The sequence below is a fragment of the Rousettus aegyptiacus genome, unplaced genomic scaffold (genome assembly GCF_014176215.1).
Source record: "Rousettus aegyptiacus isolate mRouAeg1 unplaced genomic scaffold, mRouAeg1.p scaffold_m13_p_5, whole genome shotgun sequence".
In the NCBI taxonomy this organism is placed as follows: domain Eukaryota; kingdom Metazoa; phylum Chordata; class Mammalia; order Chiroptera; family Pteropodidae; genus Rousettus; species Rousettus aegyptiacus.
Genome location: NW_023416308.1, coordinates 109469629 through 109484604, shown reverse-complemented (window position 1 = coordinate 109484604; position 14976 = coordinate 109469629). Strand labels below are relative to the sequence as shown.

Here is a 14976-nt window from a genome sequence, read left to right as displayed (position 1 = left end):
CTCCACCGCACCAGCCGGCGCAATCCGGTGCTCAAGTTTTCACAGGTGCCGCTCAGAGGATACCCCCTCTGATCAGATTTTATATTGAATCGAAGATGGACTATGGGGTGACTTTCGCTAAAGATTTTTTAAAGGAAGATGTGAATTAGATTCCCTTACGGTGCAAGTGTTGAGTATGAAAAAGGCATGACTTTGAGAATTCAACAGTTGTGAGATCAAATATCCGCTCTGCCTATCTACTCTGCGATTTTAGCCAAAATCATCCATTAGCTGTATCCATGTGAAACAGTGGTCATAACAACCTTCCCGAGTGCCCATATGCCATGATGCTCTGCCTATAATTGCTATGACTGCGCCAGCTCTAACACTGGGTGCGATTCTCCAGAGTAGGTTTTCACCCACAAAAAAAGCCATCGTTTTCAGAAGATACACGATGATAACCATTTACTTTATTCACTCCACCTGGCTTCTCAGACTTTTCCAAGAGAAGCCATAGCTCTATCTAATGTCTCATGCCCCTGAATTTGGATACTGAGCAAAATATAAGTGAGGGAACCAACGAAGTGTCTCTGGACATGGCTTCTCAGACTTGTAAAAAAGTCTTAACACCTAGAATTCTCAGAATAACTTAGGAATAACATAACTTTCACCCAATTCTCTTGACATTAACCATACACATAAACAATCAAAGCACAGCACTTCTAGTTTTATACAAGTCACAGATTTTTTAAAAATTATCAAGAAGACTGAATGCTATGAGTCATGTGGCACAGTCTGCAGCCGTCAAGAGAAAGATGCTATAGTGCCATCATACCAAGACATGAAGCAGTTTCAGACCAGGCTGTGTCAACATTGCAGGAGTTCACCCAGATTGAACAGGCTGCATTTTCTGAAGCATGTCTTCACTCTCATTGAAGAAGGTCTTGCCATGAGTCTCTGGGCTTGGACTTTAGAAGAAGGCTCAGATCTGCTTCGCCTTCTCAGAACGAAGGTCATTTCTTAAAGTCTGCCACTCCATAACCAAGCCACACCTGGCTAGGACCGAACAAGAAAAGAATAAACATAGTATATTATAGTGGTTCTTAAACTTTTTTTAGAACTTAAATACTTTTCATCGACATAAATCTATACTGAAAAGATTTCGAAAAGAGATAATCAGTTGTTGTGACTGAAGTCCCACACGTGCCTGTTTGGCTGCTTCCTATCCTCTCCTGTGCTTCCTGCCCCAACCCGTGAAACCCCTGAAGAATTCTGGACTCCAAATCATGGTTCACAAACAACCGGTACAGAAAAAAAACATCGAGAACTTGGCAACAGCACTCAATCTGCACTGTCTTCAACTGCAAACTGAGTTTCATCCCACCTATGGGGCAACACTGTACTGAGACTTATTTTAGAAAATGTATTGATGCATGCTCAATTCCTATTAGTCTTTTGCTGCCTGTTTCCCTTTTCCTGATCTGCATGGTACTCTCAAGAATGATTCCATTTCCAGTATTATGTCACTAGAAAAAAAATCTCTGCTGGCCCCCACACTGAGTCTTAACCCAATGCGTAGGTACCTCTTGCAGCTATGGCCCAGGTTTTGCCCACACAAGAAGAGGAGCCTGAGCTCACAGCAGCAGCACGTGTTCCCGCTTTCTCATTTGCCAATTCCCAACCTGGCATTGCAGGCTCTGGTTTTCTGTGGACCCAGGAAGACCTGTGAACACCCACCTATAAAGCAGTTCATGCTCTATATTTTTTGAAACTTTTTATTTCTTTTGAAGTGATTCCAGAGGGGAAAAACTCGATAATAAGGAGATTATCAGGTCTCAGATTCGGAATTCAGAGACCTAGATGTATTATGTTCTGGTGATCTTTATAAAGAAAGAGAGGAATGAGCAGAGAAGGCAGGGACTTAGCAATCAGGGGGACCTAGGTTTATACTCAGCCTCTGTGAGTTCTTATGTGACCTGGATCAAGACACTGACCTCCCAAAGGTTCATTCTCTTCTTCTGTAAAACAGGGGCCTCATACTCATCTCACTAGAGTGTTTTTAGATCAAATGAGATAAAATATATGAAATCTCTTGGTTAACAGTAAAGTATGCACACATACCTCCTCCTTATTTCTTTATAAATATTGTTCTCAGAAACAATATCAAGAGTGATAAGTGGTGTTTCTTCAGTGTGTAACATTGGTATATTATGTAGATAATTGAGATGAAAATAGAGAGATAACAATAATGACTTCCAGAAATTTAATTGACCCAGTATTTATTGAGCAAGGTACAAAGATGAGTAAGATCCAGACAAATTCCTGTAGGTAGTGAAGGCTTTAAAGGCATTAAAGGACTCTAGCTGAGTGCTCTTGGAATTCAAATAAAGAAAAAGACATATCCAGATAGGACAAATATGGAAGCAAATTTGAGATGGGCACTGGAAAGTGGATAGGATGTTAACAGGTAGCAGGTAGCAATGGGGAAAAGATTTTAGGTGGAAGGCACAAGGGGATATTCAGAAAACAGTGAGCTCTACCAGAGTGTAACTGCAAATTAAAATAGAACATTAAGAGAGGGCCATGCCTTGAGGGTGTTGCGTGTCAAGTGGGAGTTTGCGGTGGATTCACAAGGCAATGGGGAATCACCGAAGATTTCTGAAGAGGGGAATGGTAAAATCAGAGTGGTGCTTTCGGGTGATTTATCTAGAAGCATGTGAGAAACAAATCATCGGCTATGCATGATGGTCGTTATCGGGGTTAGGATTTGGGGGTGTATTCGTGTGGCATGTCAAGGTGACTACATAAAGTAGGACTCAAAAAATGATCATTAAAATATCAGGACAAGCAGTGAGGACCCAAGAGCAGTTAAACCCATACTTTAATCAATGGTGGCTTCAGAATAAAGAACGAAAAGGAGTGGAATGCTCCCCCATGGAGAGTGACAACTCAGTATGGTGGCAGTGTAAGAGAGTGAATTATTGGGGACTTTGTGGGACCAGCTGAGAAACACAAGCCAAGAGGCTGAACACAGAGAAAAATTAATGGGCCAAACAACCAGAGGCATGATGAGGAAAAGCAGGAGAAAAAGAAAGACAAATAGGTGTGAACAGAAGAGAATTTTAGATATCAAAATGTCAATATTACATGAGAAATAAAACTTGTGTCCACAAAGTCGATCTCATTGTCTAGCGCTCTCAAATCACTTAAAATCTCCTTGGAAACATGACTCTAGCTCTGAGTTCACATGAACCTCTGTCAAGAGTCAAAACACCTTCTGTCCTGAGGAATAAATCCTTCTAGGGAAGCTTGGCCTGCCCAGAACCCACGGGGAAAATTCTCAGTATGTCAAGTCAATAAAATTTCTCAGCATTTGAGTGACCATTTCTTCCCTCCCCATCAGTCACCTCCCAAATTCCAAAAACTGAGGCTTTTCAAACACAAAGGACATATGGATGCTATTCCCTGGGGCAGTTCTCCTCCTCTTCCACCTCCCCCTTCATTATTCCCTGAGAGAGCCTGGTTTCTAGAAGAGTTCATCCTCGCAAAACCAGCCGATCTACCTCAAGGTCACTGTCAAATGTGAAGGTGTGGCACTAGAAGGCCCCTCCAAGACTTCGACCTAGAGACCCCTGCAATCCTGTCCAATCCCTAAAGGTGAGGAGACTTAAACTTATAGAAAGAAGGTGACTGGAGCAAAGGCCACTCTCTTAGCTAGAAGTAGAGGCAGAATGAGATCTCGGCGCCCCATTTTCCCATCCTTGGTTTCTCCTATTCAGCCCACCCAGATCATCTGCCTCTCTTCCCAAGTCACTTTCCTCTCACCAGTCTCCTCATGGCATTTTTCACCTCAGCATTCCTGAAGGAGTAAATGACGGGGTTTAAGAGAGGTGTGACCACCGTGTAAAACACGGCAACAATCTTGTCTGCAGGGAGGGTGACACAGGGCCTCAGGTAGACAAAGGAACAAGGTATGAAGAACAGGCTCACGACCGCAACGTGGGAGACGCAGGTGGAGAGGGCCTTGCGCCGGCCATCTGCAGTCTGGCTCCTCAGGGAGTGCAGGATGACCACGTACGAGGCCATCAGGAGCACGAAGGCGACCGCCGATATGGAGCCGCCATTGGCGATGATGAGCGTGCCAATGAGGAAGGTGTCAGAGCAAGCCAGCTTCAGCACAGGGTGCACATCGCAGAAGTAGTGGTCAAGGACCTTGGCGCCACAGAAAGGCAGCTGGAAAATGAGGAAGGTTTGCCCAAAAGAATGCAGCAAGCCCCCACCCCAGGCTGCACCCACCAGGAGGCCGCACACACGACGGCTCATGATGACGGTGTAGTGCAAGGGCTTGCAGATGGCCACGTAGCGGTCGTAGGCCATCACCACCAGGAGAAAGATCTCGGTGCCGCCAAAGAAATGGAGGAAAAAGATCTGTGTGATGCAGCCCTTGAGGGAAATGACTTTCCTTTCAATAAAAGAGTCAAGGATGAGCTTGGGGGCCGTGACAGAACAGTAACAGATCTCCACAAAGGACAAGTAGCTGAGGAAGAAATACATGGGGGATGTGAGCCCTTTGCTGGCCATGATGGTCACCACGATGAGGCCATTACCCAGCACGATGGCTGTGTACATGAGGAGGAAAATCACAGAAATGATCTTCTGCATGTCCCGATTACGGGAAAATCCCAAGAAAATGATTTCAGTCTCATTGCTTGTAGGGGCCATGTTTTAAAGAACAGAACTCGACAGCCTAGAGTCACAGAAAACAAAGAACCCTCCTTCAATAACTAAAAACATGCTTCTCAGACCTTGAGGAAGATTGTCATTCTGCTCCTTCTTGAGTCCCCTGTCTGCCTTGGCCTTCTTCGACACATGATCTCCATGAGACGGGTGATGGGGACACAAAACAATGACCATCAGCTGCTTGATATTATTCCTAAAATAAGATTTAAGTTTATAATAAAGCGCCTTAAGTGTTTTCTCTGATCCAGGCACACGCATTAGATAATTTAATCCTCACGACAAAAATGAGAAGCTACCCTATATATACATAAGAAAATGAGACTTGGAGAGACTCGGTCACTAACTGAAGGACACACAGCTCATCTTTGAACTGAGGTCTGTATGTTCTAAAACAAACATGCTTCCACTATTAGATCTGCTTCTTAAGTGTGCCTGATCTTGGTTGCATACGAGTTTCAACCACGCTTACCCTATGACGTAACGTGGAACCAATTTTTTACAGCAAGTGCCAGATTTCTCAACCTTAATTATTCTGCAACCTATGAAACTAACCTGATTCCCTAATAAGCATAAGAAGGAAGCTGAGCAGGGAAAGGATGGTCTCCAGGCTTCAACCACTATCCTTGGAGGTAGAGAAGGAGAAGAAGAAATGTGAATCGGTAACAGGCTGCCTCAATTGTCCTGGGACCAGCAGCTAAGAAACAATTCAAAAGTTATTTAAAGTTCCTTTTCATAACAGCCTATTGTTCCATGGGATGTCAAGTGTGCTTAACTCAGAGCTTCAGAGTACAGCAAGTCTACACAAGGAAAGGCTCTGAGGTGGGTGTAAGGACTGCCTCCTGAAACAGAGGAAAGTTAGAGATGCCGGCACACACTGCAGAAGGCTCTGAACACTGACAAAGGCGATCAGACACAGAAAGTTCATACTCACAGCTTCTGAGCAGTCACTTCCTCTGGGAGAAACAAGCCCTGCCAGCAAACCTGAAGACACCCTCAGTCAAATGCACACACCTCCCAGCCCCAGCCAGCTTACCCTCCAGGCTGTGGGAGAGCAGCTGCAGCACTGTGACCTGGTTGGTGATGGAGACACAGGCGTTGGAGTTGGGGGACCTGAGGCTTTGGACGCAGGGGACCTGAGTTCAATCCCAACACTGCCCTTTAGTAGCTGTAGGACATTAAACAAGTATAGAACTCCCTCCACGCCTATAATTTGCATCTGAAAAGCAGAAACAATAAACCTTTTGCACGGTGCTATTTTGAGAATTGAATGAGCTCAGTGTGAGTTTTAAAACAAATAATAATTGTATAAGAGAATAATTGGCGAGAGTATCAGAGTATAATTGGTTCTGCCTTTACTCTGCAGCAGGACCCTGTTGGTGCGGTGTGTGATGGGGACTCACTAAGGTGCCCCTGCATCAGAAGGCGAGCCTGGCACCCAATTCTGTTTGCATAAACTTGCAGCGCCCTGGGGTTCTGATTTAAGCATCTTTCAAGAAGCCTATAGAATAGTGGCCTATGTAATAAAATGAGATCAAATATGGTTAAGTGACATGCTAAGCCAGTCACAAAAAGAAAAATACTGTACGAGTCCACATACAATATGAGTCCAGTACTGTATGATGTCTGTAGAGTAGTAAAACTCATAGAGACAGCAGGTAGAATGTGGTGCCAGGTGCAGGGAGGAGGGGGAACGTGGAGTTCATGCTTGATGGGAGCACGGTTTCAGATTGAGACGATGTCAGTTCTGGATGTGGTTGGTGGTAGTGGGTGCATAACAACACAAATGTTCTTTAATATCACTGAACTGTACATGTAAAAATAGTTAAGGTGGTACATTTTACCCCTATGGGTATTATACCACAATTAATAAATAAATATACAAACAAAATCAAATGACTCATTTCCCCTTCTCCATACCCACCTCCAAGAACAATGGTTGAAGTTTATCAAATTTGTCTTTCTCCCTCCCCTGACCTCCCCACTTTAGCTTCCTTCTTATGCCTATTAGAGAGCCTGATTAGTTTCAAAGGATACAGAGGGGTTGAGGTTGAGAAGCTCTGGCACTTGCTGTAAAAAAAAAGTCATTCCATGTTCCACTGTAAAGCAAGACAGATCTGACACCCTTGTTTTGCAACCATTATAACTAAAAGGCACACTTCACACTCTGGGAGTAAGAGAGATAAGAGAAGCATCTGCATTTTGGAGAAGACAGACTTCCATTCAACGATGAGCTGCATGGCCTGGGGCAAGTGACTAAACCTCTGTGAGCCTCTCCTTCCTTACCTATAAAATAAACATGAAACTATCCTCTTATTGTTGAGCCACTTCCTCTGCCCTGTGGCAATTTTTCACTCAGGATGTTTATGCAAAGAGCAGGAATCTTAGATATGTTTCACCCTCAGGGCAAAAAGGGCTCCATTAGTAGGTGAATAATCTCTGAGAAATTTAGCTTTGAAAGTAAATGCTCTATGCTTCTGTAATTGCTTCTGATTTGGGGTGTCAGCAAGAGAGTTCTTTTCAGAGGATGCATAAGGATCACTTTAGTCTTCAGATAAAAATTTAAAATTGAGGACTTTTTTTCCTTTCTAAAGTTATCGAAGGTTAACAGAGTAAGATGTATATACAATATAATCATTGAATTTTCTTTAAAAGGTTAAAATTTTAAAGTCTTTAGAATAGAAGAAAAGGAAATTGACATTTATTGAAACCCTGAGTAGAAACAGAAAACATTTTAGAGATAATTTCATGAAGAGGTCGTCAGACCAACAAGCCATTGACAGTGGCAGTGACATACTTGTGGAATAACTTTAATTCTGACTTTTTACCTGGCAGGGCCAAGGAAGAGACTGAAAGATCAGCATGTGTTCTTATCAGATAGTGAGTAACTGCCCATTTCCAGGGTTGGTGGTTAAGAAAACATAAACAAAGATGACCCAGAAGTGTAAGACAGATTGGCTCCAATAAAAAAAAAAAAAAAAAAATCAATTAAAAAAAAAAAAAAAAAAAACCCTTGTGGAAGTTCTTCAAGTTTTTACAATAAATCTGGCCCCTACCTTATGATTTCTCATTGTATCTTTCCTATCATAGAACTCCATGTCCTGTGGAGTTCTGAAAAATAAAATTGGTCTAAATGGCTTTTTCTAGCACTTCTTTCATCCCCCTTTTTCTCCAGATATCCTGTCACCAGAAGAGTCAATACAAGGCCTCTCCTTGGTAGTTTTCCTCACTGAGGAATTATGAACTGTTAAATCAGGAAGGATGCTCGTAGATTCCTCCTCGTACAGAAGAAGAACCTGGGCCCACAATCACACAGCTGGTCGGTGCGGAGCCTGGACTAAAATCAGGCAGCCTGGCTTCCCGTCCAATAAGGGCTTCAATGCTCATCTTATCTGCTTCTCATCCCCCTGGTCCTCACCGAAAACTATATTTCATAACGGAGGGGAGAGCACACAGAAAGAAGAGATTCGTGTTTATGATAAAAGGCAAAACCAACCTGAAAAGTAAGATCAAAAAAAAAAAAAAACACTACAGTAAGAAATTTAACAATAATGTCCAACTTCAGTTTCCCACCTTCCTGGGTTGTCATTCCAGCCCAGACAGCCTGTGCAGAGCTTAGAAGCCCTGGAGAGAAGATATTTTAGGAGTTGGCCAGGCTGCTCTGCCAATGAAAGAAGCCTTTGCAAGATATGCCTTCGTGCCAATCCTAGCTCTAGCAATTTGTCACCAAGAGTTAAATGATTCTCTAGCTGGTTCACATGCATCTGTCAGGTCTATCCAACAAGAGAGAATATAACCTTGTGAAGGCTTTAGGAGAGTCTCTTACATCCACTGTCAATCCTATCACAGGGTGGGGAACTCGGTAGATGTTGTTAAGTATTTGGGTTTGATCCCTGAATCCTCTGGCTGCTGCTACATCTATTTCAAAACCAAGGTATCGCTGGGGTGTCCTATAAAAAAAAGACTTATGTATTTATATATATACATATAAAGATATATATGGATCATATATAAATATCAGTATATCTATATAAAAATGATGAAGTATATGTGGGAGTATCTAATGTTAAAAAAAAAAAAGCTCTTCTTTTTTAAAATAATTCCAAACCAATCCCCGTGAATGAACCCACCTTTAATATTGTTTATTATCTTGATTCTGACTTCCGTGGTCAGGAAACTGATTCACTTGCACAAGTCACCCCAGGAGAACAGATTTCTTTCACTAACAAGGTCTATAGTAAAGCAACCAAAGAAATATAAAGAGTATGTTAGTGTTCACTGATCTCAAACTTAGACGTGTGGGTCCTCGGCAAAGTCTAGGCTTCTGTGTACCAATTCTCCATCCAGGCTCAAATGAAGCTAATGCTTTCATTTCTACCAGAGAAGACCAGATGTGAGAGTATCTTAGCCAGGATCTTAGCCAGGAATTTTTCAAAAGAATATTTCTGAAAATACATGATTCTGCACTTGATTAAAAATTAGCCTTGCAAACGACTTCACGCTGACCATGTTACAAGTGGCACTGGTGAGAATGACTATAACATCTGCTCTAAGCCAAGCAAAGGAGTCATCTCGTTATTAAAGTAGGCAAGAAAGACTTTAACAGGAGGATGTCTAAGGTCTGCTCCATCAGCCGAAAGAGTAAACAAATCTAAGGTTCCTCATGTGTGGAAGTACGTGGAAGCCAGAGGAACACCAGTGAAAAGTGCCAACGTGTATGAAAGACCCTGCCTGAGGGTCTGTCCCTCCATGCTAAAGGATCGATAAATGAACTGACTCAGAACCTGTTCCACACATAAAGCCGCCACTAAATTAAGATCGTTCCCTTTGGACTCACCAGTTATCATCAATGCCATCATATCTATGTGCCGACTCCAGAACTTAATGACCTTCTCACTAAAAAAGTTATAGGGAAACAGAACAGGGGCAGTCTACTCTAAAAGCTACTAAAATGAGATTTGCTGGACTGTGAAGCTAGAAGCATTTAAGGTGTATGAGATGGAAAATTGAGATAAGAGAATTGAATTCCCTGAACTTTTCTAGCATCCCCCATTTGGGGAGTTTCTGAGAAGAGCAAAAGTCAACCTCTCATTTGTTTCCTTCAGAGGTTAAGGAATCTATCTCTAATTAATCCAATTATAAAGTAGGGACTTCTACTTGCCTCTATGATTAGCCCCCTCTTGTCCTGGCCACTAGAGGTTTCCCTCTGCATTCTCAAGTAAGTGACAGAGGAGAATACGATATCACTTCACCCCTGTGTTCCCACCACAGGCATCCTCAAGAGGCTCTTGGTGGCCTATACTGGCCTCACCCCTTGTTAGACCAATGATATCATGGTCATTTCCAAGTGCACCTGGACCACTTCACACACATACTTTGACATGTCTCTTCAGAGAATGCTAGACATGGAGGGCTTTCAAGATCGTGTTCAACTCATGTCAACCTAAAGGTGGGAAAAGAGCCAGAGGGAAAATCACTGCGCAAAGTTACCTCATGAACTGATGGCATAGACGACCCAGCTCTTTCCTGATGCCTATTACTGGGGTCTTCCAACTGTTCATGCTTAAGGTTTTAAGCATTTTGTCACAACTTTTCAATACACGGTTTTCATGCGCAAAGGCTTTAGAAAGACCATAGAGTTCCCTAACTGTTACGGACGGTCTCCTAAGTAACAGCACGCTACATCTGTGTTGTGCAGTGTTCTGTCTTTCCACTTTTCTTTCCAGTATCTCACACAGAGTCAAAGTAACACTCTACCGTGGTAACTAGTATTGCCACTTGATGGATTAGGTAACTGGGGCTCAGAAAGATTAAGAGAATGGTTCAAACTTATACGACTAATAAATTGTCCAGCTGGGTCAAATGTCTAAGTGTAACATTTCCTGCCCAAACGGAATATGTCACCAGCTGCTGGCGCCCCATTAGGAAACAAAGAGATCAATAGGAAACCAAACCAGGATATCCCCTCCATCTGCTCCTTCTCTGTGTGGTAATGATGCTTCATCAAAGTTCTCTTAACTTGAGCCAAATAAATTATGAAACATGGTATAAGTATAGCCTCTTCCTCCTAATCATAACCCAGCTGAAACACCACAAGAACTCAATCTCTGTTTTTAAAGTGCCAGGAATTCTCACTACTTAAAAAACTTATGTTAAATCCATAGATAGATAAACAATGATAGATAGATAATGATATGGATTATATATATCTATAATCCATAACTCCCAAATTTATTAGTCTCAAACTAAATGGCACTGGCTACTGTCATAAACTCAGACTTTCTCAATTTCTCATTAAAATAGCTCTGAAGAAGAGGGAAAAAAAACATTAAACATTCACAATATCATCAACAGCTGGCTTATAGCCAGAACCTAGGAAAGATTTCTAAGAGTAACAAACACTGATAAAATAGAATGAAGAAACAAAATGGCCCATACATGCATTTCTGCTCACCTGAAGGAATGTAGGAAGAGAGTGCCTTACATCACACCTCCCTGCCTCATACCCACAAACATGCGTGCACACACACATATACACACACCATTTGCTTAGAAAGGAAATAAAAATAACTAATACTAGGTTTGTTTTAAATTTTTCCAGTTTTATTGAAGTATGGCTGACAAGCAGGAATAGTATATACTTAAGATATACAATGTAATGTTCTGATATAATCAAACATTATAAAATTATCACCACAATGAAGCTTACCAGACAGAAACTCTGCGGTTGAGGACTACAATAAAAGAAAAGAGAAATGCAATAGAGAACATCTGCATAGGAATTTATCAATCAGAAGAATCTATGCATAGAAGACAGGACCTTTGAAATTACCCAAAGGAGCACACACAAAAAAAATGAAAAAGGGTGTAGAAAGCCTGCATGAACAATGGGGTATCATTAAAACAAACAATCTGTGAATTATTGGAGTCCCAGAAGAATAGAGAGAGAAGAGAATAGAAAGCTTATTTAAAGAAACAATGTTCTCACAATTTCCATACGAAATTATCTTCTCCAAGGCCATTATAATACAACTGTTTAAAAGCAAAAACAGAAATTTTAAAACAACAAGAAAAAAAAATTATTTCTTACAAGGGACCTACCTCCATAAGGCTATGACTGGATTTCTCATCAGAAACCTTCCAGGCCAAGAGAGTGGGGTGATATATTCAATGAAAATATAACCAACCCAAAATGCTTTACCCAGCAAAACTGTCCTTCAAAATGAAGGCAAGATAAAGGCTTTCCCAAACAAAAAAAGACGACAGTGTTCGTCAGCACTAGATTGGCCTTAGAAGAAATCCTGAAATGACTTCTTTCATTAAGCTGAAATGAAAGGACGCTAATAGGTAACATAAAAACATAGAACAATAGAACAGTGGTTGCTAGAGACCAGGGGATGGGGAAAATTGGGAGATGTTAATCGAAGAGTCCAAACTTCAGTTGTAAGATAAATAAGTTCTGAGGAAATCATGTACAGCACGGTGATTACCATTCCTACTCCCGTATTATATACTTGAAAGTTGCTAAGAGAATAATAGATCTCTGCTGAAGAATGCAAAAGAAGACATCAGCAAATAAAAAGACAATCCATGGTTTTGGATAGGAAGACTCACATCATGAAGATGTTGATTCTTTCTAAATGCATTTATAAATGTAATATTATATCAATCAAAATAATAAGTTCTTTGGGGATGGCTATAAAACAGAAAGAGTAGTGAAATTAATCTAAAATTCATAAGGAGAAATAATACCCAGGAGAACTCAGATAAAGAAGACCAATGTGAAGGGACTAACCCACGTGAAAATTTTATAAATAAGACTCAAAGCTAATTAAACATTAAAACAGCCCTCCTCACTCACAAAAAAAAAAAAGTAAATTAAACAAGATGTCTATCTGATTTGCAAAGTAATTTAAGTTAATATTTTAAAATAATTTCTGACAAAACGTTACAATAATAACATAAAGAATTTCTGTCTATCCTTAGTCTAAATTCTCCCAAGATTAATATTTTTCCACATTTTCTTTATCATTCATTCTTTCAATAGATAGACAGAATTCTTTCTGAAATGTTTAAAAGTTGACAACATAATACACATTTACCTTTAGATACCTTAGTAAGTAATTCTTCAATCTAAGGACATTCTCTGACATAACCACACTACAATTATCAAAATAAGAAAATTAACTCTGATAGAACTCTACTATCTCATTTACAGCTCTTTTGTCCACCAATGACCTTCATCTACCACAGGATCCAATCTAGGATTACAGGTTGCATTTAGTTATCATCTCTCTGTAATCCGGAAAAACTCTTCAATTTCTTGGTCTTGATACTTATGAAGAATGCAACCTAGTCATTTTGTAGAATGTTCTTCAGTTAGAGTTTGACTTGTATTTTGTCATGATGAGACTTAGGTTATGTGTTTTTAGTAAGAATGCCACAGTGATAATACTGCGTCTCTCCCCAATCTCAATACTGGTGATGTTAACTTTGAGTAATCATTTATGGAAGTATCTTCCAGGCTCCTCCACTGAAGTTACATTTTGCAAAGTTACATTTTGCCTTTTGCAACAATTAATAAATACCTTGCAGGGAGCTACTTTGAAACAGTGTAAAATCTTATTTCTCATCAAGAAAAGGCTTAATGACATTGTTCAAGTCTCACAAGAGTACATTCACAAGGAAAGTTAATTATTACCATCTTCTTAAGAATCAACTGAACATATGCATCAAAAGTTGTTATACCTTTGAACACAGTAAACTTACTATAGTAAAAGAGTCTAAAACAAAAATAGAAGTGTAAAGATTTCTTTTCAAGAATACTTATAACAGTGTTATTTATACCAGTAAAAAAAAAAATTAAAGGTGATCTAAACATCTAAGAGAAAGTGGCTAATTCAAATATAGTATATAAATCCATAAGAGAAAATATTTTACAACTGATTGGATTGTTTGGGGGGAGATGGAGACCAGTTAAAATAACCCTAGAAATAACAAGGCCTGTGAACTTGCCTTCGTCTCATTCTTCAGTTTGGACTCAGCATCATTCTAAACCCAAGGATGAATACCAAGACCAGCCTCTATGTCTCATCCAGTTTTATTGTCCTAATCCACAGCCTTTTCATGGCTTTCTTCACTTCAGCATTTCTCAGGGAGTAGATGACAGGATTGAGGAGTGGGGTGACCACTGTGTAAAACACGGCCACCATCTTGTCTACAGACAGGGTGGTAGAAGGCCTCAGGTAGATGAAGATGCAAGGCCCAAAGAACAAGGTAACCACGGTGATGTGGGACCCACAGGTGGAGAGGGCCTTGCGCCGCCCCTCAGAGCTTCGAGTCCTTAGATGGAGCAAGATGACCACATAGGAGGCTAAGAGGACCACGAAGCTGATGACAGACAGGGTTCCCCCATTGGCGACGATCAGCAGGCCAATGAGGAAGGTGTCAGAGCAGGCGAGTTTGAGCAGAGGAAGCAGGTCGCAGAAATAGTGGTCGATCACATTAGGGCCACAGAAGGGCAAGTGGAACATGAGAAGGATTTGGGCAAAGGAATGCACAAAGCCACCCACCCATGCTATTCCCACCAGAACAGTACATACCTGCCGGTTCATGATGATGGTGTAGTTCAGGGGTTTACAGATGGCCACGTAACGATCATAAGCCATCACTGTGAGCAGGAAAATCTCAGTGCCACCGAAGAAGTGGATAAAGAAAAGCTGTGTCATGCAGCCCCACAGAGATATGGCTTTCCTTTCGGCCAGCGAATCAGAGATGAGTTTGGGGGCTGTAGTGGAGGAGTAGCAGATCTCCACGAAGGACAGGTAGCTGAGGAAGAAGTACATGGGGGAACCAAGACTTCTGCTGGTCAAGACGATGAGTATAATGAGGAAATTCCCCAGCACAATTGCTGTGTACAAGAGCAGAAATATCACAAAGCAAACTTTCTGCACATCCTGATTGGAAGAAAGTCCCAGAAAAATGAATTCAGTCACGTTACGTGTGTTAGCCATGAAGCTGCCACCAGGAGGCAGTAATTTGGGTGGGGTGATCTGAAATGATACAAAGCAAAAGACTCCCTCATTAGGTGGGTGAACTGCTTCAAATTCCTTGCATATCTGAAAAGTTTGTGAGCTGGATACTGAAAGATGAGTAGGAGTTAGTTGTGTGTGGAAGGGGAAAAAATTTCAAAAAGGAAGACGAGGACGTGGTTCCATAGTGTAGCAATTAGCACATCTGCTTCACACGCAGAATGTCCTG

At 41.2% G+C, this 14976-nt stretch overlaps 2 protein-coding genes across 3 annotated transcripts; both read right to left on the bottom strand.

Annotated features, from left to right (window-relative positions):
* Positions 1 to 43: 43 nt before the first annotated feature.
* On the bottom strand, positions 44 to 5863 carry LOC107506965 (olfactory receptor 4X1-like). 2 transcript variants are annotated; one of them, XR_001596033.2, is made up of 2 exons: positions 5753 to 5863; positions 44 to 1035 (listed from the first exon to the last, which is right to left on the bottom strand). XR_001596033.2 is itself a non-coding variant. In XM_016137915.2 (2 exons), exon 2 carries the CDS (start codon positions 4699 to 4701, stop codon positions 3790 to 3792), a length of 912 nt encoding a protein of 303 aa, XP_015993401.1. In that variant the 5' UTR covers positions 4702 to 4912; positions 5753 to 5863; the 3' UTR covers positions 3746 to 3789. The 2 variants fall into 2 exon arrangements, 1 of the variants encoding a protein (XP_015993401.1); XM_016137915.2 differs by lacking the exon at positions 44 to 1035 and adding an exon at positions 3746 to 4912.
* A 7879-nt stretch (positions 5864 to 13742) lies between these two features.
* LOC107506957 (olfactory receptor 4X2-like) lies at positions 13743 to 14976 on the bottom strand. The gene has a single exon (XM_016137908.2). The coding sequence runs from the start codon at positions 14727 to 14729 to the stop codon at positions 13800 to 13802; it is 930 nt and encodes a 309-aa protein (XP_015993394.1). The 5' UTR covers positions 14730 to 14976; the 3' UTR covers positions 13743 to 13799.